Source organism: Phacochoerus africanus, chromosome 6 (assembly GCF_016906955.1).
Source record: "Phacochoerus africanus isolate WHEZ1 chromosome 6, ROS_Pafr_v1, whole genome shotgun sequence".
NCBI classification, from domain to species: domain Eukaryota; kingdom Metazoa; phylum Chordata; class Mammalia; order Artiodactyla; family Suidae; genus Phacochoerus; species Phacochoerus africanus.
Window position 1 is genome coordinate 125,155,899 of NC_062549.1, and position 23,664 is coordinate 125,179,562.

At 38.4% G+C, this 23,664-nt stretch overlaps 2 protein-coding genes across 2 annotated transcripts in view; one reads left to right on the forward strand and one right to left on the reverse strand.

The window, feature by feature from the left end:
* The window catches only part of GLMN (glomulin, FKBP associated protein), a 38,736-nt gene extending 26,658 nt beyond the window's left edge, over positions 1–12,078 (forward strand). The window contains 4 exon segments of the mRNA XM_047785315.1: positions 10,624–10,735; positions 11,738–11,820; positions 11,928–11,972; positions 11,974–12,078. Of these exon segments, the coding sequence (XP_047641271.1) occupies positions 10,624–10,735; positions 11,738–11,820; positions 11,928–11,972; positions 11,974–12,039 (306 nt within the window). The 3' untranslated portion in view covers positions 12,040–12,078.
* Positions 12,079–12,793: 715 nt separating this feature from the next.
* On the reverse strand, positions 12,794–16,107 carry C6H1orf146 (chromosome 6 C1orf146 homolog). The gene is made up of 4 exons (XM_047785316.1): positions 16,014–16,107; positions 14,144–14,312; positions 13,657–13,735; positions 12,794–12,986 (listed from the first exon to the last, which is right to left on the reverse strand). Exons 2-4 carry the CDS (start codon positions 14,272–14,274, stop codon positions 12,852–12,854), a joined length of 345 nt encoding a protein of 114 aa, XP_047641272.1. The 5' UTR covers positions 14,275–14,312; positions 16,014–16,107; the 3' UTR covers positions 12,794–12,851.
* Between the last annotated feature and the right edge of the window lie 7,557 nt (positions 16,108–23,664).

Sequence of the window (23,664 nt, forward strand, 5' to 3'; positions counted from 1 at the left end):
CCCCAGGCGGTGACCAGAACCTTTGAATCACAAATACAGTCCTGACTCCTTTCTAAAGGAATTTGTGATAAAAAGACAAAACACGTAAATTCAGCAGCAGTGGAAGCTCTGAGGCTTCAGGAAGGAATCCTTAAAGTACGGTATGAGTTTTCTGCTTTCATCAGGAAGGCGGCCGTACCTGGAGATGATCAGATTTGCTTGACAGGAAGAAAAAGAATCTTCTTAGGAGTGATAGATTTATTAGGTATGAAACACACTGTACTGTAGGGGCAGCAGATGGGCCTCTGCCTGGAAAGGGAACACAGAGCAGTTTTAGCATTTTGCAATATTTACTGTGAGATCCACAATTAATAGCTCACATTTATTTGGGTTGAGCATTATATGGAGAAGAAAGAATATAACCAGATTGTAAGGTTGCATTCTTCTTAATATTTTTTTTTCCTTTTTAGGGCTGCACCTATAGCATATGGTGGCTCCCAGGCTAGGGGTCGAATCGGAGCTACAGCTGTAGGCCTACACCACAGCAACTTGGGATCCGAGCCACATCTGCGACCTACACCACAGCTCACGACAACGCCAGATCCTTAACCCACTGAGCGAGGCCAGGGATTGAACCTGCATCCTCATGGATTCTAGCTGGATTCATTTCCGCTGTGCCACGAAGGGAATTCCACATTCTTATTTAAAAAAAATTTTTTTTTTCCTTAGGGGTCAAATATTCCATAGTGTTTTCATGCTAGTTACTGTAAGAATTATTATACCAGGAGTTCCCATTGTGGCTCAGCGGGTTATGTACCCGACTAGTATCCATGAGGATGTGGGTTTGACCCCTGGCCTTGTTCAGTGGGTTAAAGGATCTCTGGCATTGCTGTGGCTGTGGTGTAGGCCAGCAGCTGCAGCTCCGATTCCACCCCTAGTGCAGGAACTTCCATGTGCCGCTGGAGCAGCCCTAAAAAAATCAGTCCAAGATGGGAACCTGGCATCTTTGAGGCACCCTGTTCACCATGGAAGCATTTCTTCAACGTGCAGTTGCAGTAGGTCATGTGTATGAATGAGAGGCAAATCTGCTGTGGTTGATCAAAAAATGACAGCGTTTGAGTTTTTAGAAACTTTAAGGAGAAACAAAATGACGCTCTAGTGATGCTTGAATTATGGGTGGTTTTATTCAGAAGGACTCTTACCAGTACCTATTTTTGACCACGTAAGTGTGCTGAGCTGGTAACTAGTCATAGGAAAAGCTGAAAAGCAGTCAGAGGTGTGTACAGAAAAACTTCGAAAGGACAGAGTCATTAAAAGACAGAAAAGTAATTCATAGTTGAAGAAATTCTCTTCCTGTTTTGGACTCCTGTCAGCCGACTTGTTCTCTTCATAACCATTCTCCTCACCTCAGTCGGTCTTGTCTCTCTCTGCGAAAGCCGAAGGCACCGTCTCCCCCACTTCGGTTTCACGTGACTTCCTGACCCGCCATTGCTCTGAACTGGCAAAACCTAGTTTTAGACCTGGTGTTCTCTACTTTTCCGTAGATGTCTTTAGTAAGTGTTAGTTGTTGAATTATAATCTATTCTAATATTCAGCCTGTAATAATTGTATCTCTCACCTTTACTGTCCACCTGCCTACCAGTTATTTTCCTGAATAATTTGTAATATGTAAAATGAAAGCAGGCTCAAGGGAAACAATGTAAGATTATAAAGGCCACGAGTATTTAAATTATGGCGTGTAGGCATATATGTTTTAAGAAAAAAATATCTGGTATTTATACACATATACATGCTTCTATATAATCCACATTTTAGGTTCTCATTTAAATTTTTTTTTCATTTATAATGATTTTTACTTTTTCCATTACAGCTGGGTTTACAGTGCTGTCAACTTTCTACTGTACAGCAGGGTGACCCAGTTACACATACAGGGATACATCCTTTTTTCTCACACTATCATGCTCCATCGTAAGTGACTAGAGGAGTTCCCACTGTGGTGCAGGGGAAATGAATCCAACTAGGAACCATGAGGAGGTGGGTTCGATCCCTGGCCTCACTCAGTGGGTTAAGGATCCAGCGTTGCCGTGAGCTGTGGTATAGACTCAACTCAGATCTGGTGTTGCTATGGCATAGACCAGCAGCTACAGCTCCGCTCCCATTCGACCCCTACCCTGGGAACCTCCATATGCCTTGGGTGTGGCCCTAAAAAGACAAAAAAAAAAAAAGTGACTAGACATAGTTCCCAGTGCTATACAGCAGGATCTCATCGCTTATCCATTCCAAAGGCAATAGTTTGCATCTATTAACCCCAAACTCCCAGTCCATCCCCCTCCCTCCCCCTCCCCTTTGGCAACCACAAGCCTGTTCTCCAAATCCATGCCTTGCTTTTCTGTGGAAAGGTTCATTTGTGCCGTGTATTAGATTCCAGATATAAGTGAAATCATATGGTATTTGTCTTTCTCTTTCTGACTTCACTTAGTATGAGAGTCTCTAGTTCCATCCATGTTGCTGCAAATGGCATTATTTTTGTTCTTGTTTATGACTGAGTAGTATTCCATCGTGTACCTATACCACATCTTCTTATTCCATTCATCTGTCAATGGACATTTTAGGTTGTTTCCATGTCTTGGCTATTGTGAATAGTGCTGCAATGAACATATGGGTGCATGTGTCTTTTTCAAGGAAAGTTTTGTCTGGATATGTGCCCAAGAGTGGGACTGCTGGGTCATATGGTAGTTCTGTATTTAATTTTCTGAGGAAAATCTCCGTACTGTTCTCCATAGTGAACATAGCTTACATTCCCACCAACAGTGCAGGAGGGTTCCCTTTTCTCCACACCCTGTCCAGCATTTGTCATTTGTGGACTTATTAATGACGGCCATTCTTACTGGTGTGAGGTGGTACTCGTGGTAGTTTTGATTTGCATTTCTCTAATAGTCAGTGATGTTGAGCATTTTTTCATGTGCTTGTTGGCCATCTGTACATCTTCAGGCAATATTACGAAGCCACAGTAATCAAGATGCTGTGGTACTGGTACCAAAACAGACATACAGACCAATGGAACAGAATAGAGAACCCAGAAATAAACCCAGACACCTATGGTCAATTAATCTTTGACAGAGGTGGCAAGGATATAAAATGGGAAAAAGACAGTCTCTTTAGCGAATGGTGCTGGGAAAACTAGACAGCTGCATGTAAGTCAATGAAACTAGAACACACCCTCACACTATGCACACAAACTCAAAATGCTTAAAGACTTAAATATATGACATGACACCATCAAACTCCTGGAAGAGAACACAGACACAACATTCTTACAAACATCAACCTTACAAACATTTTCTTAGGTCAACCTCCCAAAGCAGCAGAAATAAAAGCAAAAATAAACCAATGGGACCTAATCAAACTGACAAGCTTTTGCACAGCAAAGGAAACCATACAAAAAACAAAAAGACAATTTACAGAATGGGAGAAAATAATTCAGGCAATGCAACCGACAAGGGCTTAAGCTCTAAAATATACAAACAACTTACACAGTACAACAACCATAAAGCCATCAACTCAATTGAAAAATGGGCAAAAGACCTGAATAGACATTTCTCCAGAGAAGATATACAGATGGCTAAATTATTTCTTTCTCCACAATTAAAATATATCCCTTGTGTGTTATTTGCAGAGCCAAATGACTTCAGCTTATACACCTTAATATTACAAGTGATAAGACATATTACAATATTACTTGATAAATAAAAAGTAATACACAAATTAGGAGAAAGGGGGAAACTACAGCTTATGCATTTCCTTCTTTTGATTTCTTCATTGTTACGGCTGACTGTGTCCTCACTTGCAAGGTCCCTGTCTGTTCTGGCGGTCAGTTTCACGGAGCTGTGAAACTGCCTAGTCTCCCTTCTGTGAGAGAGGCTGCAGTGCAGTTTCAAATGTCTATGTAGTAAAGCTCCAGAACTGAGAAGGTTTTAGAACTATTCCACCAGTGAATCATTTGTAAACATTTCAAATTTTTATCCTTAAAACAATTTTTTAAACTCTTGTTACTTTTTCTGGATATTGAAGATAAACAAAATGTTAAGGTGATTTCCTTTGTAGTGTTTTTTTTTAAAAGATCTAGTACTTTAATGTAAAAGAGAAAATTTTGTTTCTACAGCTTCTTTACTCCTATGAGCTTATAAAAATATTACTGTGTTCATCACATGAAAAATTTGTAGGATTATGCTAACAGAATATGCAACAAATTTTCTTTAGCTTAATTTTGGACATTGTTGTTTTGGACACTATTGTAAGTTTTAGATTATGGGCATATATTAAAGTATTGCCATTAAAAACTAAAGATTGAATAAAGACCTAGATTTGCACTGTCCTATACAGAAGACAGTAGCCACACATTTAAATATTTAAATATTTAAAATGTTAAATTAATTTTTAAACTTTTGAATTAAAAATTCACTTCCTCCTTGCATTGAACAGGGCCATTCTGGGTCATCGTTTCTCAGCACATGGCCCCAATCATCATCACCTGGCTTTTTACAGAATTCAAATTGTAAAAGGTCCTGACACATACTTGTATAGATTGATTTTTAAAATGCATGAAGATACAGTGTGTTAATTAAAAAGGAAGTATAAAAACAGCACTGATTAAAACACAAGAAGAAAATTATAAGAAAACGTACCGGTAGGAGTTCCCATTGTAGTGCAGCGGAAACAAATCCGACTAGTATCTGAGGACGCGGATTCAATCCCTGGCCTCACTCAGTGGCTTGGGGATATGGTGTTGCCCTGAGCTGTGGTGTAGGTCGCAGACATGGGTCGGATTCCATGTTGCTGTGGCTCTGGTGCAGGCTGGCAGCTGTGGCTCCGATTCGGCCCCTAGCCTGGGAACTTCCATATGCCGAGGGTAAGGCCCTTAAAAGCAAAAAAAAAAAAAGAAAAGAAAATGTGCCAGTAAGTATGGAAACTTTGGTGAAAAGAAATTTGTTATATAGTATAACCAACCAAAACTGCCACAGTCTACTAAAAGAAATCACAAAAGCAGGTGATTTTTTGCCATAACTTAAAGAGATACTCAAATATATAAAATGTTCCAAAAAATTTTAAAAAAAGTTGCGACTAATGTTACGTGTCTATTTAGTAAAATATCACCTCAGTACCAAAATAGGCTAGAATAGCCTGCTGAAGTAAAGGCTGATATCGTTTATGTACATATATGCTAATATTACCAAGCCAGATCTAGCAGAAGAAGATGTAAAAAACTTTTTTAAGTCATAGGACTGTAAGGTTTATTCTGGGAAAGCAAGGTAATGTAACACATAGATTAAAGTAGAGAAATACTTCATCATATCCACAGTTACAGAAAAAAGCATTTGATAACAGTCAGTAATCATGATAAAAATTCTTAATCAACCAGAAAATATTTTTATTATAATTGCCACAAAAAATGAGGTACTTAGGAAAACATGTATAAATATGTATAAAACTATGAAAAATAGCTCTTTATAGAAAGACCTTAAAAAGACGTTACGTGGATAGAAAGACTTGGTATCTTAAAGTTGTCAGTACTTCTGAAGTTAATCTAAAAATTCAGTACAATTCAAATCAAACACACATTAGTTTTTTTTAATGGAGTTTAATGGTTGATTATAAGTTTCAAATGGAACAGCAGAATTGAAAATAGCCACAACAGCTCTGTGGACCAAGGTGCCTGGATAGGAACTTGCCTTGCCAGGTATCATAATTTATAGTAGTGTTGCTATGTGGATGGACTGACTGGTAGAATACAATAGAGAGCCTAAAAAAAAAAAATATATATATATATATACACACACACACAGACACACACTGAGATACAGAGATATGGGAAAGTGTATGTGTGATTATATGTATGTTAATGGTAGCTTGTATTTTTAAGAGCCATATTGCCAAGCTGTGCTTTAAGCACAGATTAACTCATTCAATCCTCCTACAAGGTAAGTATTACTTTTTCCCTCATTGTACCCATGAGGAAACTGAGGCATAGTGAGGGTTAGCATAGCTTGCTCAAAGCCACATAGTGAGTGGAGGAAGCAGGTTTTGAACTTGGGCTGTCTCCAGAGCTCACATTCTTGATTACACCATTGCACTGTGCTTCCTGTCCGAAGTGGAGATGCCATTACAGCCTGGACAGGAAGAATGGGACTGTTCAGTAAATGATGCTGGGCTGGCTGTCATACGTATGGGGGCAGAGACATTGGGTGCCTCTCACACCTATTACCCAAAATTCCAAACACATTAAAGGCTTACAATTGAAGAGAGACTTAGATATTTTTAGAACACATTATAAGAGAGTATCTGTGTGACCTAAGGGGAGAGAAGGGTTTAAGAAAAAGCACTCACTAACCACCAAAGAACAGACGGATAAATCTAGTAACATTAAAACTAAAACCTAACTCAAGAAAAGAAAATGTGTACTAACTGAAAAAGCCACCAGGAAAGAGAAAAAAAAAAAAATCTTACTTCTTTTATCCAATAGTTAGTATAAAAAATAACTACAAAGCAAGAAGACCACAAATCAGCAAAATAGGTAAAGGATACAGATACTGTAGGGCATCTAACAGAAGAAGAAACAAAAATGGCTGATAACCACAAGATTCCAAGTATCATTAGTGTTCATGGAAGTGTAAGTTAAAACTGCAGTGAGATACCATTTCACACCCATCACACTGGCAAATATTAAAAAGGTGGGTAGCATAGGTGAGGCTACGGAACAGTGACGAAACAAACTGGATAACCCTGTTTGGGCAACCTGGCATTATCCAATGAAATGGAAGAATAAATACTCTTAACTCGGCAGCTCCTCTCAGGTATATATAATTTAGAGCAGTGTTCTTCAAATTGCTGCTCATAACCAAGCATATTAGTGAGTCATTACATCAGTTTAATGGTTCAGACTGGCAATTTTTACAAAGTGAAGAAGAATAGAACTGAGCGTATCAGGTGGCTTGCACAGATTCTTGAGTGGTGAATATTGCGGCAGATTTTGTGGTCATTGCAAAGAATGATGTTTGAAAGGGGAGGGAGGTGGCACATTGGCTAGGAACAAGCTGTATGGTATACTGCCTACCAACATCGCTTAGGATGCATTTAACGGTCAGTTAGCAGAAGGGCTATAATACTGTACAGTTTAATTTTATAGTAACATAGCACATAGCTGGGAAGCAGCTTGTACCTGCTGTCAGTAAAATTGTCTAAATTTACAATCATTTTAATCTGTGTATTTTTAGAATGAACTTGGTATCCATTTTTTCAAACTTGTGACAAGTGCAAAACTTTAATCCAGCCTGTACAAACTGCATTCAGAATCTTTATTGGAAGGAAAATACAGAAACATGTGCACATCGAACTGTTGATCTGAAATAGTGACAATGTTCAGAAAAACACTGGCTCTGTAATTAATAAACTTAGCCTTCATTTGAGCCACATTCCAAAAAGAAAATAAAGCTTTAAAGTTTTATCAGAAGTACTCAAAGAAAATGAGTCTACAAAGTAAGTTATTTGCAAGTGAAAGCTTAAAATCATCAAAATTAAAGACAACTAGAAGCAACATGCTGAACCTGTTAATGAGGTCCTCTAATGTTTTGAAAGATAAAACGTTACCCACATTCTTTTAGTCTCAGTAGAAATTAAAAAGAAACATTATTACCAGTGTATATAATTGCATTTCCATATTATTTGGCAAATGAGAAAATAGCTCACTTGGGCCTGGAAAAGTTATTTTTCCAGCATATGTGGATATAATGTATACAGTGTGTCTATATTGATTTATTTTCAAGCATATTTTAATGGTAACATGGTGTCTTATCAAATCTTTACTGCAAAACATGGATGCAAAGGTTATGATACTTCTTGATGAGACCTATTATAAATTTTGCAACACTTAAGTTGATATTTGGTAATAAACTTACACAAATCTAAAGATCAGCTGTATTTACTGAATCAGAAACACACTGTGGGTCACTGAGACTTAAAAAGAAAACTTGGAATGATGAGTGACAGAGCAGAACTGTGGGCAGTTGTCTTTTTAAAAAATCGTCAGAGCACTACCAAACTTGTTTGAAGTCAGTGTATTTACTTTGGAAAGCTTTGGTGTCCAGGGAAATCCCTCTGGATATTATAATAAACGTATTGTAAAGGTGGTAAAAATTGTTAGTTTTAAAATTTCACTGAGAAGTTCCCTGGTGACCTGGCAATTAAAGATCCAGCTTTGTCACTGCAGTGGCTCAGCTTCGATCCCTGGCCTGGGAACTTCCACATGCTGCAGGTATGGCCCCTCAAAAATTTAAAAAACAAAAGTTTGCTGAGTAGCCAAACTTTTGAAACTTTTTTCAGTGGTTAGAGCTAAGCATGACCATTTACTGTATCCTATCAAGGTTCAGTTATTGTTCCTATGGGAAGTTCTAAGGAGGGACTAAGAATTCAGGAATAATATGTTTTTGTAGTTGTAAAGCAATCTCATTTGGCAGGTATTTTCAAAGATAATAGTGATAAAACTGACATACATGTCTGATATTCTGGCACGCCTAAGAAATGAAATCGGAAGCCACAAGGAAAACATTATATTTCAGTATGTTAAACTTATCTGTGGATTGGAGAACACACTCCTATTAGAGTAGGAAGACGTAAATGTAATTGCTTTAACTAATGTTCCTGACATTACTGAATAGATTATTAATAAATTCAGTCTGAACATAAAATTAGATATATTGTTACATCGCATTTCTCTCCTGTGAACTTTTTTTTTTTTTTTTTCATTTTAAGGGCCGCATCCACGGCATATGGAGGTTCCCAGGCTAGGGGTCGAATCGGAGCTGTAGCTGCCAGCCTACGCCAGAGCCACAGCAACGCAAGATCCGAGCCGCATCTGGGACCTACACCACAGCTCACGGCAACACCGGATCGTTAACCCACTGAGCAAGGCCAGGGATCCAACCCACAACCTCATGGTTCCTAGTCGGATTCGTTAACCACTGCGCCACGACGGGAACTCCTCATTTCTCTCCTGTAAACTTTTAATCATTACCTTTCAAAGGAGAAATTTAAAACATTCAAGAAAGAATGTTTGATACAAGATACATTTGCTTTGTAAAATACTGAATCAGTAATTCGGTTCAACCTGTTGGCTGAAGAGTATTAATTAGTGAAGCTTGTTTATACCAAAGAATGAATATGACATTAAATTTATCATCATTTGGGGAATAAGATTTCAAATAATTCCTATTACTAAGTAAGTATAGGTGAAAAAAGTTTTTTTCAACTTAGACCAACTTTTTTGAAAAGAAACTTTTTCCTGTATTCTGGATATAAGTCCTTTATTATGTACGGTTTTTATAAATATTTTCTAACTGTGTGGTGTGTATTCTCATTATTTTCCAAAGAGCAGAAATTTAAAATTTCATTCTAGTCTTTTTTTTTTCATTTTTGGCTGTGCCTGTGGCATGCAGAAGTTCCCAGGCCAGGGACTGAATCCACACCACAGCAATAAAAATGCTGATTCTTAACTGCTAAGGCCATCAGGGACTCTGTCAATTTTATTCTTTTAAATTATTTATGCTTTTGAGGTTCTATGAACTTGCCTTAACCCAAGGTCACAAAGACTTTCTCCTAGATTTTTTTTTTTCCTTTGAGGAAAGGGCCTTGGACAAAGTTAAAGCCTGTGAAAGGAGGGTGCAGTGCACCTGCAGCCTGTCGTCGTGGGGTGGGCGGGGGCAAGGCCCAGGGACTGGAGGAGTCCGAGAAGGGAGAAAGGAGACTGGCAGGGACAGAGGAGGGAGAACAGGCCTCAGAAACAGCCGGTGTCTGCAGGCAGTCTGGGGGAGGAAACCCACGCACGCACCCCGGCTGGGCGTCCGACCCCTCAGGCCCTTTCTGACAGGCCCCCCGCCCCGGAGACAGCAGCAGATCACACAGGCTACTGCCAGCCTGCATCCCATTACTCTAACCCCTGCCCTCTTCACATGCCAATCACAAGGTCGGGATCGACTGGTGCTTCTGACAGGCTCTAGGTCAATCAGAGGTTCCCACAACCCCTTCCTCAGGTTAATTTGCCAGAGCTGTTCCCAGAACTCAAGAAAAGATTTTACTTACTTACAGATGACAAACCTAAACTGTCCTAGGCAGGTAAAATCCCCACGTGTACTGATCACCAGGAAAGTCCATTTGTGTTAGGAACATTTCCATCGACAAGGAAGGAAAAGAATCCTCTGGAACTCGATGTGTGACAGGGCTGTCATTTGAAAGACCAAGAGTCGAGGTGGCATCACTGTGAAGATGGTTCAGAAGGAAGACAAATGTCTCAGACCTTGTGAATGATCCTCAGATAATCTTCCCATGGATAAAACTTCAGAGTTACACATCTCAAAACCAGGAGCCCTCCAAATGGCACAGCAATGAACGTACTGACCAGTCACACTTTTGTTTGATTGGTATTTACATGAAATAACTAGGTGTAGTAACGAACGCGTTATTAAACAGTAAACTCTACCTTAAAAGGCAGTGCCTTCCTCATTTTTGTTTCTCCAGCTCTCATGTTTTATATTAGTAAGCAATCAATAAATTTTGAACCAAACAATTAATTCTTTTGTTAATTCTTCTGAACAGACTGGATTATGGACAGAACTTGAAAAGATTGAGAATAACTTCTTAAAGCCACTCCATACAGGACTTAATATGTCAAAAGCGCACTATGAAGCAGAAATTAAAAATAGCCAAGGTTGGTAATGTGTAACTTCATTTTCAGTTAGATATAAAAATTAGATTTTTTGAACTGTCATTGATATTCAAAAAAGAACTGTATCTTGTATTCATCTAATTTATAGCAGACAAGGAACTATGACAGCTGAGTCATTTTCTTTATAATTAAAAATGATTCTTAGGCGTTCCCACTGCAACTCAGAGGAAATGAACCCGACTAATATCCATTGAGGATGCTGGTTTGATCCCTGCCTTGCTCAGTAGGGTAAGGATCCGGCATAGCCACGAACCGTGGTGTAGGTTATAGATACCGCCCGGATTTGGTGTTGCTGTGGCTGTGGTGTAGGCCGGCAGCTGTAGCTCCAATTCAACCCCTAGCCTGGAAATTTCCATGTGCCTCACCTACACCCAAAAAAAAAAAAAAAAAAACTTAGCAATCTGTATGCCCATTAACACTGAGTGAGGTTTACAAAGATTTAAACCAAACTGAAGCCTGTTCTGGTTTAAAACCTCATGTTCTGATTAAGAATCTAATTGTATTGCAAGTATTTCTGTCTGGATATCACTGTATTTCCTTTTCTACTTTGGATTCTACCCTTCTATTTCACCTTCAACTATATTTAAACAAATTACAAAAAAGAATCTTTAAAGTCAGCAATTATAATAATCCTGTGATCTTTTCAGTATAGCTAAAGGGTATTTCTGTAGGCATTACTAGAAACATCTTTTTATTGGGACCAGTGTAATTCTGACTATATATTAAAGAAAAAAGTTTATAAATAAATGTTCATTCATCCTATGCATGCCAAAGCAGTGCTATTCACCTCAAGAAACATTAATTTACATGTTGCAGAATTTTGATATTTTTGTTTATAGCTTGATTTAAGCATACCCTATCAAACAATGACTTTATACAAATAGCTGACTTTTAGTAATTGATTAAAATAGCTTATACATTTATTACTGAAATCTGAGAGTTGCTTTCCTATGACACATGGTCTTTCTTTCCCTTCTCTTCTAGAAGTCCAGAAGTCTAAAGATCTTTGTTCTGTAACAGTAGGTGGAGAAGAGATCCCTAACATGCCTCCTGAAATGCAGCTTAAGGTAGAGCTGAACTTTTCCTAAGCTACATCATGCTGAACTCTTCATTTTTTGCTTTGTGTAGTTTTAAAGGCAGCCAGCCTAGTAACAGTAATTTCTTGGCATTGCAGGTCTTACATTCAGCTCTTTTCACATTTGATTTGATTGAAAGTGTTTCTGGCTCGAGTAGAGGAACTCATTGAAATAAAAACAAAGTCTACCTCTGATGAAAACATGAGATAAAGTAAAAGCTTCATCTCCTAAATAAAAACTGGTAAAATAATGTATTTTCCAGTATGGCTTATTTAATACCTTTGGAAGAGTTTTTCTGTTATATACTGATAGAAATGTAGCTTTTCTCTTTCATCTGTTTCTATAATGACACATTATGGATCAGTAGTAGTATCTGGTTTTAAAAAGGTTATTTACATGGTAAACAATGCCCATGTGTATTCTGAATACTGATGCTGAAAATCCAATACAAATTAGTAATTTTATATTATGACTTCTAAATTATAGTTGTGAGTTTATAACAACATGCACTTTATGTACACACCTAAAAATACTCTGTGCTCCAGGTGCTGACATGTTACATTTTAGAAGTCCCCATGTCAAACTGTCACAGCAGGGTAAGAGCTTAGCAACTCTGAGTTGGGCCAGTTGATACCCTCTCTTAATTTCCCTTTCTTTCCTTGCCTCAGGAGGAGTCAAGGGGGCAGAGGCCTGTCACCAGCTCTCCAACAGTAGTTACAGTGTAAAAGCATCCCCCAGTGTTTTAGAAATACCGGCTGGCTTGTGGAAACCTAAAAGTATATATGACTTTTCTTTTAATCTAAGGGGTTAGTTAGAAAATGTTATGTATTTATTTCCAAGAAAATATCTGTTCATCCAAATTAATGTGTATCATTAAGAAACTGCATGAATTTTATAATAATGTATGTACCAATTTTTCTAAACATTATCAAAGGAATTAATAAAACTTAAAAATATAACCACATTTAACTGTACATATTTTATTTCAGTATTCTTCTAAAAGAACACCTGTAACTGATAACCTAACTTGGGTTAAATGCACCACTGCTCAGCTTTATCTTATGAAGTGTTGTCCAGACAGGACTTTGCTCAATGATGTAAGCTTTAGTTGTTATCATTCTGTAGCAGATGCTGTCTATGTATGGCTTGGAGGTGATCTGGAAGAAAATGTAAACATGCAGCATTATTTGGAGAAATAAGATATTTTTACAGGGTCACATCGTAAAATACCTAACTTTATTCAAGAAGTATCATCAGTCAGTACCATGTATGAGGTATTAGAGTAATCGAGGGAAAAACACCTGATCTCTGTCTATAAGGAATTCCAAACATGCGCGCCAAAAAGCAGGACACTGTAAGATCTGCTTCACGGGAGATGTGCTCCCGGTTTAGGAGTAAGGAACACCTAACTCTGGGAGCTGGAAGCACACCTTACAGAGGAGAACAAGCCTGAAAATAAAATGGGTAACAGACGAAGTTATAAAATAGTATGTTTGCACTCCGATAGTTCGTGACTACCAATATTTGTACTTTAGAATCTGGAAGAAGATTTAAGGAACCAGTAGGGCCAACACAATGTCTCTATGACTAAATGCTCTTCTGGCCCCAAATGAGTGATCTTGGTAGCTGCTACTAGAAATAAGTTGAGAAGACTTGAGAAGCTGAGTTTTGGCTTGGGGAAGAGCTGCATGTGGAAAGAGCAACTTCTGAGGGGGAGAGAAGTAGAGTATTTGTCAGTTCTACTGAAGAGAGTGTGCACTTGAGGTCAGGGACCTTAAAAGTCTAACAGTGTGTATGTGTATGTGCCACTCTCCTCAGGTGACTCACCTTAGCTATGGTGCACATAAGATTAACGGCATTTGCTGCGTTGTGTACTGGAAGTATCCGTAAGTTACTACCCAGGAATCTGAAAAAAAAAAAAAAAAATTAGTAAGTTAAATGGATCACATAACATACTGACATCTGTTATCTTAATTTAAATAAGTGGAAAGACAACACAAACCTCTTACTGTTTGTCATCTGTTTATTCATTCATGCCTACCTTATTCCACGGAAGATCTGATACAGCTCTATGGCCATAACTTAACTAACAAGGGTTCACTCCTCTGCTTGCAGGACAATCCCCAAATCAGCATGAATTCTGAAACTTGTCATCCTGATTCATAGAACAGCCTATTTGGTCTACGTCTGATTAAATATGGCAGGTTAACATTATGAAGTATCTTTTGGCAAAGCATGACTCACTTGCCTGAAAGCCTCGAGAACTGAAGCAGTAAGTTAAGGAAAGGAGGTCTGTAGTGCTGCTGCTCCGTACCTCTGCTGAGTCCTCAACATCAGTTTCCACTCCTCAGGCCCGTGGCGTGCAGCAGACAGAACCAAAAAACTGTTCTGGTGAATGTTAATAAACTTCTCAATTTGGGCTAGAAATACTTCTTCAGCAGACATGAAGCATTCTTGAGCATCCACTAATAAAAAGGCAACTCCTAGGAAAGGTGAGCATAACAGAAAATGTCACTGTGTCATACTGATAAAATTTTTTTTGTAAAGTCAACAAAAATAACTAAGTAAAACATAGGCTGTACGTGTCTGGGTTTTAAACCCTAACAAATGTAAGCTCCTGTAACAAAAGTCTTACACAAAAAATAACCACGTAAGAGTTTCCGTTGTGGCTCAGCGGCTTAAGAATCTGACTAGTATCCGTGAGGATGCAGGTTGGATCTCTGGCCTCCCTCAGTGGGTTAAAGGATCCAGCATCGTCGTGAACTGTGGTGTAGGTCGCAGACACAGCTTGGATCTGCTGTTGCTGTGGCTGTGGTGTCAGCCAGCAGCTGTGGCTCTGATTCAACCCCTAGCCTGGGAACTTCCTTATGCCGCAGGTAGGGACCTAAAAACACACAAAGACAGATCGTTCTTTTAAGTGCTTAGTATAAAAGGATGACTTAATCTAAACATTTAAGGGAAAAAAACTTTCTTCATCAGTAAGCTTTTTTTTTAGACTAAGGCACTGCCTGCAGTAAAGCAATGCCTAATTTTAGTTGCAAGTTAATTTTTCATGTTATAATGATTTTTAAAAGCTGGAAATCAACTAAAGAAAAGCAGTTTTAAACAAGCTTTCAGTTTATTTCTTAGAGAAACCTTGGTATGAGACCATAACTATTATATAAATTAAGATACTCAGTAAAGGATCTCTGAAACAGTATCAGGCCTAGAAAAATGGTCCAGAAGGGAAACAATCTAATTAGTTCTTTAAAAGATGAGAGGAAGACACAATCTGAGGAAAGTGACTGTGCGATTATACTAATTGCTTGAACTTGGGCTATATAACCTCTCTACACCTGAATTTCCTCATCTGAAGGCTGGAATGATCGTTTGTTAAAGGGATTAAATAAGGGAATGTATATCTAGTGGCCTGTGCACAAAGCAGACATTCATCATAAATATTCTACCTCTCCCTCGAGGGCTGTCTGTTCAACCAGGAAGGAGCAATTTGAGGTTGGACCATTTGCAGCTTGGAGGCCTATCTAGGGGCTTTGGAAAGTGCCTCTGCTGAAGTGCAGATCTATTTGCACCCACCCTAAAACCCTTCACTCCACCTCCTTTATCGTTATTGCTCCTAGCATTTCCCAGGTGCAAGTGGAGCTGCCCCTTCCCATGTCTCTATAGCTTTCTCACATCCTAAGTTAATTCCTTCCTGCACTTTGCCCACGACTCACAGTTTTATGATGTCAGGAATGTTTGCCCCATTTGGTTCTTTCAGTCAGTGTTTGTTTATATTATGTTCAGCAGACTCTTGTACGAAATCATGAAAAACGTTATCCTACGTTGTTTTTGTGTCCAGATGTTGACCAATGTTGGGATGATATGGGCAATAAATACTCCACTGATTTCTGGGGAGGGTGGCTTTGTTCTCATTTCATCTGAGTTCCAAAGCAAGTAGTTTAACTACCACACTCTACCGGTTCAGTTTTAGTTCAACAATTAAAATCTAAAAAGGAATATACTTTCGTGATTGGCCACATGCACTGCTTTTGCATCAGTAACAAAGTTTTATATGTTTATTCCTCCCACAAGATAACACCTTAAGTTTATTACTTGTTATAGAACTATCAAATTATTAGAACTTACACTCACATATTTTATGAGAAACTTAAATCAAGGAAGTTATTAGCACAAACATACTGTACCAGAGAGAGAGAATATAACTGCTCCATCTTCTACCGAATCTGAATACCGAACCTTGTGGCTTCGATTTTCTAGGGCAGTTGCAACTTCAGAACTCTTAGAAAATGTTCAGAAATACAAACTTGAGAAATGTTTAAAATAGTTTAATTAAAGCTAATAAAAATAAAATGTTTTAAACAGCTTCTTTTATAACTATACAACTTAAAGATTTGATTGTCGACAGATTAAATGTGCTTTCTCTATGGAGGAAAAAACTTAAAAGACTAAGAACATTTCATTCTACTGAAACAGGTTTGGAAAAGAGCTGTGAACTACAGTTATGCTACTTCAGGAAGAAATGAAGGACAGTATTAAAAGCAAACACAAACTTTTTAAAAACTCAAAGATGGATCTAAGTGGAAGGGGGATGGTGGTGTGTTTCTTAGATGGCTGACAGAACCAAGAAGTGCTATGCAAAACGCCACAAGGAGACAACCAATCCTCCAAATCATTGTTTACACTGAAGTCACTTTTCACACACTTTTCAAATGTTTTAAGCCTTAGGTGAGTTAGAAAACATTTAAGAAAACCACGATAGGACTTTTGGGTTAAATAGCATTTCAAAATTCATCTAATTTCCTATTCTACCCAAGTAATTAGATATCACCGACGGCACTAAAATATAAGTGGATAATAGTATTTACTTATTGGCTGAAACTCAAAACTTGTTAATCTCCAAACAGCTTTAAATCCCTTAGGTTTACTGACTTTATATTTTGCCTCAGAACATGGATAGCTGAAGCACACAGTCTGGAATGAGGTATATAGATACTTACTTCCTTTCCTTCCTTACAGTTGATACTGCTCAAACATTTTAAGTTCAACTAAGACTCTTCCCATGAGTTTTCTTCTGCTGTTTTAAAAATTATACATGGCTTCTAGCACTGGCAGATTAAGTAATTCAGGCCAACCCTCCACTGAAAGCAACAAGAAAAGCTGGAAAATTTTAAATATCTGCTTGAATGCATCAGACAGCTAGCAGGACAGTGAAAAATTACAAGACCGAGATCTAAACAGAAATTCAAAGATAAGAGATCAGCATTTAGGCCATTTTTTTCCCTAAGGGCATCTGTCAATTCAGGAAGAGATGGGGGAGAGAGTGAACAGAGCTTCTGACAAAGTAGAACAGCTCTCACAGGGGCTGCAGTCTAGTTTCAAAGCACTTCAATCCTTCAAATTGTATTCAAGCGATAATGTATACTAGTGCCCCTGCACCTGCAGAGGCACTCCCTAGAGCAGCCCTGCTCAAGTAGGTCTCATTTCAACTACAGAACAGGGAAAATAATCTGAATGACTATTTTCTTACTTCTCCCATAAACTGTATCAGCTAAATGCAAAGGAGAGTTCTCTTGTGGCACAGCAGGTTAAGGAGCCGGCACTGTCCACTGCAGTGGTTTGGATCGCTGTGGTGTGGGTTTGATCCCTTGCTCAGGAACTTTCACATGCCACAGGCATGGCCAAATATAAGTAAAATCTAAAAAAAAAAAAAAATACACAGGAGATCAGCTCCTTCATTTCATACAATAGATAACTTGAGGCTTAGGCAGCCAGATTAGCAAATAGAGAATATCCAGTTAAATTTGAATTTCAGATAAGCAACAGTTATAAGTATGTCCTGTGCAATATTTGGGATGAACTGATACTAAATTCATTATTTATCTGAAACTCAAATTTAACTGAGTGTCCTGTATTTTATCTGGAAACCCTGATTTAGTTCTTTTGCAGAATTAAGATTTCTCTACTGGAATATAACACTATTTCTAGGCCTCAAATTATTACTACAAACAATTTTTCGCAATAAACTCCAACACACAAAAATAACAGAGAAACAAAATTACATAAAGAGAACTATCAGAAACAAGAGGTGGTAGAAATAGAGACATAAGGTGTATGTGTATATATATATATATATACAGTAGAGACATAAGGTGTATGTGTATATATATATATATACAGTAAAGTTATCAGGTGTATATCTTAAAATAGCTGTTTACAACGTTCAAGGAGATGAAAGGCAAGTTTGAGAATTTTGGCAAAGGACCAGAAACTATATAAAAGAATGTAAGACATGAAAGAGTCAGGAAAGCTTCATAAAATTTGAGTCAAATCTTTAAAGTGAAAAAACGTTGATTAAGCAGACAAACAAAGGAAGAAGACAAACGGGAGAAGAGCATGAACAGAAAGAATAACATTCGCAAAGACAGTCACTCCTAAGTATGAGTCTTACATGCTAAGTGTGTAAGTTGTGTGTGAGTCCGTTAATCTGGAGACAGTGTCAGGAATAACTGAGGGCAAATCACTAGGACCAGGTATGCCACGCTGATGAATTTCAATTCTACCCTCTCAGGGAGCCAACTAAGAGAAGTATAAAGAAAATAAAACATAAGATTAGTAAGTATTGAGGTAAGAAAAAAAAGGTAGTAAGTTCAAGAGTTAATTTTTCAAAATAACCAGGAGCTAAGACTAGAGCTAAGACTAGATATTCCCAGGTATGTCTCACGGAATATTAGTCCCTAAGACGTTAAAAGATGTTCCTTATTCAAAGACGACTGGTAAACACCAAATACTACTTTGCCTCCTTTGGAGAATTTACATTGCATCTGAACATATTAAAGGCTCTGAATAGTAAATTTTAGTTTATTTTGATCTTTTTGTCTTTTCTAGGGCCGCTTCTGCGGCATATGGAGGTTCCCAGGCTAGGGGTCGAATCGGACCTGTAGCCACCAGCTTACGCCAGAGCCACAGCAACGCGGGATCCAAGCCGCGTCTGCGACCTACACCACAGCTCACGGCAACAGCGGATCCTTAACCCACTGAGCAAGGCCAGGGATCAAACCCGCAACCTTACGATTCCCAGTCGGTTTGTTAACCACTGAGCCACGACGGGAACTCCTGAAGAGTAAATCTTAAATCACAGAAATGGCAATTTCATAAAGTTCAGCTTAAAATTTATAACCTTTATGAAGAGAGTACATTTTTGAAAAAATATAATTTAAGAAAGCAGACTCACAACACAAAACATAACAGAACAAAACACATAGAAACCATAGACCACAACCAAGCTCATAAGGACAGTCCAACATAGGCAAATCAACTGTCATGTACCACATTACCAACAAAAAAGTCAAAAACCACGTGATCATCTCAATAGATGCAGAAAAAACTTTTCACAAAATCCAACATCCATTCATGATAAAAACTCTTATCATAGGGTATAGAGGGAACATATCTTAACATAATAAAAGCCATTTATGACCAAACCACAGCAAATATAATACTCAATGAAGAAAAGCTGAAAGCCTTCCCTCTAAATTTGGAACAAAACAAGGATGCCCACTCTCACCACTTTTATTCAACACAGTATTGGAAGTCCTAGCAAGCTGCCAAACAAAAGCAATGAGAGGTATCCAAATTGGAAGAGAAAAGGTAAAACTGTCCCCCTATGCACATGACATGATACTAGGTACAGAAAACTCTAAGGACTCCACCCAAAAACTACTTGAACTGATCAACGAATTCAGCAATGTAGCAGGATACAAGATTAATATTCAAAAATCAGTTGCATTTCTGTAAACTAACAATGAAATATTAGAAAAGGAATATAAAATACAATGCCTGTTAAAATCACACCCCCAAAAATTCAATACCTCAGAATAAACCTGACAACGGAAGTGAAAGACTTACATGCTGAGAACTATGAAACACTAATCAAGGAAATTAAAGAGGATTCAAAGAAATGGAAAGATATCCCATGCTCCTGGATTGGAAGAATTAATATTGTAAAAACGGCCATACGACCCAAAGCGAGCTACAGATTCAATGTGACCCCTATCAAATTACCCAGGACATTTTTCACAGACCTGCAACAAACAGTCCAAAAATTTATATGGAACCATAAAAGACCCAGAATGCCAAAGCAATCCTGAGAGAGAGGAAAAAAAAAAAAGCAGGAGGCATAACTCTCCCAGACTTCAGACAATCTTACAAAGCTACAGCAATCAAGACAGTGTGGTACTGGTACTAAAACAGACATATAGACCAGTGGAACAGAACAAAGAACCCAGACATAAACCCAGACCCTTACCGTCAATTAATCTTCAACAAAGGAGGCAAGAATATAAAATGGGGAAAAGACAGTCTCTTTAGCAAGTGGTGCTGAGAAAACTGGGCAGCTGCATGTAAATCAATGAAACTAGAACACACCCTCCCACCATGCACACAAACAAACTCAAAATGGCTCAAAGACTTAAACAAAAGGCATGACATCGTAAAACTCCTAGGAGAGAATATAGGCAAAACATTCTCTGACATCAACTGTAGAGATGTTTTCTTAGGTCATGTTCCCAAGGTAACAGAAATAAAAACAAAACCCAATGGGACCTAATCAAACAGACAAGCTTTTACACAGCAAAGGAAACCATGAAAAAAAAGGCAACCCATGGAGTTCCCATCATGGCTAATGAATCTGACTAGTATCCATATGGTTGCAGGTTTGATCCCTGGCCTTGCTCAGTGGGTTAAGGATCCAGTATTGCCGTGAGCTGTGGTGTAGGTCGCAGACGCAGCTCGGATCCCACGTTGCTGTGGCTGTGGTGTAGGCCGGCAACTGCAGCTCCGATTTGACCCTTAGCCTGGGAACCTCCATATGCCACAGGTGCGTCCCTGAAAGACAAAAGACAAAAAAAAAATTAATAATAAATAAGTAAATAAATAAATAAATAAAAAGCAACCTACAGAATGGGAGAAAAGAGTTTCAAATGATGCAACCAACAAGGGCTTAATCTCTAAAATATATCAACAACTTACAACTCAACAGCCCAACTGAAAAATGGGCAGAAGACCTGAATAAACATTTCTCCAAAGAAGATACACGGATGGCCAACAGGCACATTAAAAAATGCTCAACATCACTAATTATTAGGGAGATACAAATCAAAACCACAGTGAGCTGCCATCTCACATTGGTCAGAATGGCCACTGTTAACAAGCCAACAAATAACAAACGCTGGAGAGGGTGTGGAGAAAAGGCTACCCTCCTTCACTGTTGGCGGGAATATAAATTGGTACAACCACTATGGAAAACAGTATGGAGGTTCCTCATAAAATAAATATAGAACTACCATATGACCCAGCAATCCCAGTCCTGGGCATGTATCCAGAAAAAAGTTTCACTGAAAAAGATAAATGCACCTGTATGTTCACTGCAGCACTATTCACAATAGCCAAAACATGGAAACAACCTAAATGTCCAATGAATGGATCAAAAAGATGTGGAATATATTACACAATGGAATACTATTCAGCCATAAAAAAGAACAAAATAATGCCATTTGCAGCAACATGGATGGACCAAGAGACTCCTATACTAAGTGAAGTCAGAAAGAGAAAGAAAAATACCATATGACATCTTTTATATCTGCAATCTAACATATGGCACAAATTAAACTATCTACAGAAAAGAAACTCATGGACTCGGAGAACAGACTTGTGGTTGCCAAGGGGGAGGGAGTGGGATGGACTGGGAGCTGGGGTTAGTAGATGCAAAATACTGCCTCTGGAGTGGATAAGCAATGAGATCCTGCTCTATAGCACAGGGAACTCTATCCAGTCACTTGTGATGGAACATGATGGAGGATAATGTGAGAAAAAGAATACACAGGTGGGTGTGTGTGTGTGTGTGTGTGTGTGTGTGTGTGAGTGACTGGGTCATGTTGCTGTACAGCAGAAGTTGGCAGAACACTGTACATCACCTATAACAGGAAAAATAAGAATCTTTTTAAAAATTAAAAAAAAATAAAAAATAGGAACTACTGGAATGAAAATAATGGTGTTCCTGTATTTCTTTGGCAAGTACACAAAAGTCAAAGGAGAATGAGAAACAAAAGTAAATTTTATATTTGATCAAACTAAAGGACATGCTTAACCTCAAACAAAACACATGAAAAAGAATAGACTCTTCTACTTTGGGGAACATTTTTGAAAGCTGTATCTGACAATTTCAGCTTCTCTAGGGAAAAAAACATTTCATCTCTGCCTAATGTTTGCCTGATGGATTGTAATAAAATCAGATGTCAGAAAGACCTATCTCTTGTGAGAGAAGTAAACACTGGCTCTGTTTAACTGTATAATAATGTCAAAATAAATGCAGGCATTACATTTACAGAAAAGTTATGTTACACACATTTCATATAACTAAGTTATAAATATCTAATTAATATTAGATCACAGATACAATAAAAGTCATGAGAGGAATGGGAAATTAGTAGTATTTTATTTTTGACCTGACTGGCTACACGGTAGTATTTTATATTTAAAAAAAAAAATCTGTTAGGGAGTTTCCTGGTGGTCTAGTGGTTAGGATTTGGTGCTATCACCAGTGTGGCCTAGGTTCAATCCCTGGTCTGAGAATTAAAACTCCACATGCAGCTGCATGCTGTGACCAAAATAAAAATCTATAAAATGATCCATATATCCTTAGTTTTATTTTCATTTTTTAAAATTGGCTGGGAGTTCCCATCGTGGTGTAGTAGTTAACAAATTCAACTAGGAACCATGAGGTTGCAGGTTCGATCCCTGGCCTTGCTCAGGGGGTTTAGGATCTGGCGTTGCCGTGAGCTGTGGTGTAGGTCGCAGATGCAGCTGGGATCTGGCGTTGCTGTGGCTGTGGCGTAGGCCGGCGACTACAGCTACAATTAGACCCCTAGCCTGGGAATCTCCATATGCCGTGGGAGCGGCCCTAGAAAAAGCAAAAAGACAAATCGATCAATCAATGAATAAATTAAATAAATAAATTGGTTGGCCACACCACGGCATGTGGAAGTTTCAGGGCCAGGGATCCAACCAGAGCTGTAGCAGTGAAATACCATGTAGTTATGCTGTAGGCCACAAGAAAGGTCGTGTGTGTGTGTGTGTGTGTGTGTGTGTGTGTGTGTGTGTGTGTGTGTGTGTGTGTGTGTGTGTGTGTGTGTATTTTTTGAAATTTAGGCCTGTACCTTTGGCACATGGAAGTTCCCTGGCTAGGGTCTGATCAGCACTGCAGCTGCCAGTCTACGCCCCAGCCACAGCAACACCAGATCCTTAACCCACTGAGTGAGGCCAGGAGCAGACCCACATCCTCATGGATACTAGTCTGGTTCATAACCACTGAGCCACAACAGGAACTCCCCAGTTCATACATTTTTAAGTGAAACTTCTATGTATATTCGTATATACAAACAAAGTAAAAACAAAACCCCCACAAAACCCTCAATGGATGAGTTTAACAGGAATAGAGGGAAATACTGACATGGAACCAAGATAGAACTGATGAGATTACCTAGGTTATAGCCCACAGACATAGAAAAGGTGAAAAAGAGGTCAAAGTGCATAGAAAATATTGTGAGAAAACCTAACACAATCGGAACTCAGGGGAAGGAACACGGGAAAAGAACAGAGACAATATTAAAGGTGACAATGGCTATGAACTTGGTGAGGGACACATTCAGAGACTAATGAAGCCGCAAAAAATAAAAGCCAGAATCTAGTGAAGAGACCCTCAGCATACTGAGCGAAAATAACTGTAAATCTAGTAAAAATACATTTCAATGTAAAGCAACTGGAAATCTCATACACTGC

Bases quoted from the DNA above. Each gene is read 5' to 3' on its own strand.
- C6H1orf146 (XM_047785316.1), bottom strand. From the start codon at position 14,274: ATGTCTGCTGAAGAAGTATTTCTAGCCCAAATTGAGAAGTTTATTAAC. The intron at 13,736-14,143 runs GTACGGAGCAGC...TTTTTTTTTCAG, and splicing joins ATGTTGAGGACTCAGCAGAG to ATTCCTGGGTAGTAACTTAC. The intron at 12,987-13,656 runs GTGAGTCACCTG...ATTTTCTTCCAG, and splicing joins TTATGTGCACCATAGCTAAG to ATCACCTCCAAGCCATACAT.